This window comes from Neomonachus schauinslandi, chromosome 11, assembly GCF_002201575.2.
Source record: "Neomonachus schauinslandi chromosome 11, ASM220157v2, whole genome shotgun sequence".
Classification (NCBI taxonomy): Eukaryota; Metazoa; Chordata; class Mammalia; order Carnivora; family Phocidae; genus Neomonachus; species Neomonachus schauinslandi.
Genome location: NC_058413.1, coordinates 5,438,443 through 5,442,746, shown reverse-complemented (window position 1 = coordinate 5,442,746; position 4,304 = coordinate 5,438,443). Strand labels below are relative to the sequence as shown.

General features: G+C 66.7%; 1 protein-coding gene across 4 annotated transcripts in view; it reads left to right on the top strand.

Annotated features, from left to right (window-relative positions):
- The window catches only part of GRK2 (G protein-coupled receptor kinase 2), an 18,824-nt gene extending 17,439 nt beyond the window's left edge, over nt 1-1,385 (top strand). For 3 of the 4 annotated variants that reach the window (XM_044919832.1, XM_044919833.1, XM_044919831.1), the window contains exons 20-21: nt 45-158; nt 266-1,385. In XM_044919832.1, the coding sequence (XP_044775767.1) occupies nt 45-158; nt 266-430 (279 nt within the window). In that variant the 3' untranslated portion in view covers nt 431-1,385. Of the gene's footprint in view, nt 1-44; nt 159-265 lie in introns of those variants that run through there. The other variant, XM_044919834.1, reaches the window with a different exon arrangement.
- Nucleotides 1,386-4,304: the final 2,919 nt, after the last annotated feature.

Sequence of the window (4,304 nt, the reverse complement as noted above, 5' to 3'; positions counted from 1 at the left end):
CCCCCCCCCCCCCCCCCCCCCCCCCCCCCCCCACCGCCCTGCAGCAGAGCCTGCTGACCATGGAGGAGATCCAGTCCGTGGAGGAGACGCAGATCAAGGAGCGGAAGTGCCTCCTTCTCAAGATCCGCGGTGGCAAACAGTTTGTGCTGCAGTGTGACGTGAGTGGGGCCGGGGGCCAGGGGGCGGCGCGGGCTGGGGACCGAGCCTGGAGGGGGGGTGGCCCCCCACCTGATGCTCCCCACCCCCCCACCCCCCGTGCCCGCAGAGCGACCCTGAGTTGGTGCAGTGGAAGAAGGAGCTGCGCGACGCCTACCGCGAGGCCCAGCAGCTGGTGCAGCGCGTGCCCAAGATGAAGAACAAGCCGCGCTCGCCCGTCGTGGAGCTGAGCAAGGTGCCACTGGTCCAGCGCGGCAGCGCCAACGGCCTCTGACCCGCCCGCCCGCCTTTTATAAACCTCTAATTTATTTTGTCGAATTTTTATTATTTGTTTTCCCGCCAAGCGGAAAAGGTTTTATTTTGTAATTATTGTGATTTCCTGTGGCCCCAGCCTGGCCCAGCCCCCAGGGGGGGGCCCCGCTTGCCTTGGCTCCTGCTGCCACCAACCCAGCCACTGTCCAGCTGCCCTCAGCCCTGACCCTCCAGGGGCCTCCCCTCCCGGGTCTTCCCGTGGAGGGGCGGCGGGGCCGGTGGGGGGGGGGAGCGGCAGCCCCGCCAGCCCTCCTGGCCCTTCCCCGGGGATGATGCCACACCAGGTTGTGCCCCCTCGGGCTCTGGGCTGTGCTCTGAGGGTGGCCCAGCGTCCCCCACCCCGGGGGAGGCCGCAGCACAGGGACACTACTTGAATTTTCCCACCGCAGCCCCTCCTGTGCACTGTCCTGTCCTCCGGCCGGCTGGTGGAGGAGGGGCCCATGATCTCCCTGACCCCAGGGCCTCGCCACAGCGACTTGAGCTCGTGTGCCCTTGCTCGGGAAGAACCCCTGTGTCACTGGCTGGCTGCCTCCATCCCCACAGTCCGTGGAGCCCGAGGGGCTCGGCCAGGAGGGTGGCATTGGCAGCAGGTCCCGCTCCCCTCCCTGCAGTACCCCCTTCCTCCCACACCAAGCGCCCGGGCTCAGGGACCACAGAAGGCAGCTGTGGGCTGTGTTACACTGGCCTCGCCTGGCCCCGAGGTCCCCTGCCACCCCCCGCCCCCCCTTCCCCGGGCTGGGCCAGGCCTCATCTGCCCAGGACCGGGGGGGACCAGCCTGGACAGGCCGGGCAGCACAGCGAGAGGGGCCGGTGGGGCCAGCCCTCGCCGCTCCCGGCCGGTCAGTGTGCCCCCCGGGCTGTCCGTGCCACTGCCCACAGGGCACCGCCCCCCGCCCCCCCCCCCCCCCGTCCCCCTGTGCCCGGCCCCCCGCCCCGTGGGGTGCCGCCCCCCCCCCCCGGCCCCCCCCCCCCGGGGCTGGGTTGGCGCACCCTCCCCTCCCATCTACTCTCCTTTGCCGATTTTTGAATGTGATTTTAAAGAGTGGAAAATGAGACTATGCGTTTTTATAAAAAATGGTGCCTGACTTGGCTGTGTCTGATTCTTTTGTGCCCAGTGACTGTTTCCAGCTACCACTGGGCCGGGTCTCGGCAGCACCGGGTCCCCTCCACTGCCACGGCAGGCATCCAGGGCCAGGCTGCACCGGCCCCGCCCCTCTTTGGGGCGGGGGCAGGGGGTTCCACTGCTCTCCCACCCCCCGCCCCAGCTCGTCCTCCCACCCCAGGGGAGCAGAAGGGGTTTTCTGCCCGCTCTCCAGGGAAGCAGGAAGAGATGCCTGCAGTTCGTGCTTGCTGTCCCATGTGGACTGGCTGGCTGAGCACACCAGCTCGCCAGGCACTGTGCTGAGGACACCCTCTGGGCAGTCCGACAAGCACCTCTGTTCTTGGGGGTCACACGGCAGCTTCTGGGCCCTTGGACCTGCCTGGCTTTAGCCTCCTCTCTTGGCTTGCTGCCCTGTAAGGGTCCCTGAGGCCTGAGGGATGCCTCAGCATTGGGCCTTTACCCGGAGGCTCTGCTCAACTTCGTTCCCCCCACGTCCTCGCCCTTCAGGCCCCTCTAGGGGATGTCTGTTGCCGTCCACTCCATGCGGGGCTCTGCTGGGCAGGGCTGGGGGGCCTCCGTGCACGAAGGCTGCTGGGGGGTGGGGGCCCTGGAAGTAGAGGCTGAGTCTTAGGAGGGAAAGGCCTGTGAGCTGGGCCCGCAGCACTGGGGCGGGGAGTTGAGGAGGATGTTCCGGATGCAGGGAATGGCCAGGCAGTCAGGAGTGGCTTAGGTTAGGAGCACTGTGGGAAGGAGCCAGCCTGGGAGGCCCTGAAAACCAGGCTAAACCTGGCCCAGAGCCCGGGGCGCACTTAGTGATAAACATGTGAATGGACGTGGGGTCTGAACTTGGATAGGCTCTGGGAATCCCTGAAGGCTCTGGACAGGCTGGGTGATGAGGGCGGACTGATCCATGCCCATGATGCAGGGAGGGAGGCAAAGGATAGGAAGCAGGGAGGGAGGCTAGGGGCCACTGCTTGTCCAGGGAAGAAATGCAAGGAGAGGAAGAACACGGCCCACCAGGAATGGGCCCCACTTGGGGACGACGGAGAGGTAGGAGTCCAAGAGGGCCCACAGGGAAGTCTATGGCACATTCAGAGGACCGCCAGGGAGTACAGCCTGGGGGAAAGAGGGTGAATGTGACCAGATCTGGTTTTAGGTAATGCTAATGGGAGAGCATAGGACACTGGGCACAGAGATGTCCCAGAGGAAGCTGAAATGCAGTCCTGGGGATGGCGTCGGGGTGACAGTAGAAACAGGCTTTCAGCAGGGGGGACGCCCCACTTGGGGGTTGGACAGGGAGAAGGGGCCCTGGAAGAGGGCTGAGGAGACAGTGGAATTAGGATTCATGCCGGTGGAGAGTTGTGTGCAAGACTGCAGAAATCAGGAGGGGCCCGGCAGGAGAACATGCCCTTAGATTTGGGTTGAAGAAGCTGGGGGAGGGGAGAGCCCTTTCCAAGGAAGGTGGAGGCTAGAGAGGGCTGCCGCGGGGCAGTGTGGCCAGATGTCCAGTTCTGGACATTCAGAGGCCTTCGAGGCGCTCTAGAGCCAAGGACTTCACAGTGACCTGATGACACCACAGGGCAGAGTGGCAAAGATCCCAGATAGCACAGGAGCCGCCTACCCACACTGAGAGGGCAGGGTGAAAATGGCAACCAAGCCCTCCCAGCCCAGAGACTCAGCTCAAACTTCTAGAAAAAATATGTAGTTAGTTATTTTACCAATAGGGAGACTGAGACCAGAGGGTCAGCCTTGGCCAAGCCTGGCGGCTGCCTCACCACCCACCAACACCCGACCCCAGGCTGAGGCTGGAGTAATGACAGAGCTCAGGCGGCTGAGGCCTGCACTCCAGTTCCGGTGTGGGTGGAGGGGCCGGCCCTGATTTCGAAACTCTCCTTCCTTTCCTGACGCCGGCAGCAAAGCGCAGCCTCCGCAAAAGGGATCTGTGCGGTGGGTGAAGGCAGCCATTTACGGTGGACAGTCCACTGGGAGAGGCCTGACTCCAGCCAGGCCCACTGCCCCCATTCCCCAGTGCTCCCATCCCTGACTCCAGTGACCTGGCGGGGCCGCCTCCCCGCAAGCCTGGGCCCAGCCCGTCATGAGGCGACCACTAGACACCGGCCCAGGTCCCTGGGGAAGGTGCATTCAGGGACATCTCGGAGGTGATGGGAAGGGGAGCCAGGGTCTCCCGCCTCAGCCGCCCTCACAGGCACAGTCGGTACCCGCGAGGCCTGGGATAGGACGCCCGCGGCAGGAAGCCCAGGGCACGCGTGAGTGCCGGCTGGGGAAACGTGGAGAGCCCAAAGGCCGCAGGACCGCGGCCTGCTGAGCACGCACGCGCACTCGCGCGCGCACGTCCCAGGGGCCCAGGCCCCGCCCCTGGCCGAACCGCCCCGCCCCCGGACTCCCTCCTTCCTTTTCCGGACCCACAAGCAGGGGTCTGCGCTGGGCCTGGGGCGCCCCCTGCAGGCTGCGGGCGGAGCCGCAGGCAGGCCCCGCCCGCCAGACCGCCCCCCGCAGACCCAGGCCCGGCTGAGGCCGGGGTCCCCGAGACCCGGGCCCTGGCTCCTTCCCCGGCGCGCGTGGTTGCCAAGGCGACTGAGCAGCGCCCCCCCCTCCAGCCCCCGGCGGGCGCGGCCCCGGCTGCGGTTGCCATGGCTGCGGGAGGCAAGGGGGCGCGCGGCCCGACGCCCCGCCCCGCCCCGGCGAGTCCCGCCCGCCCGGCCCGCCCGGCCCG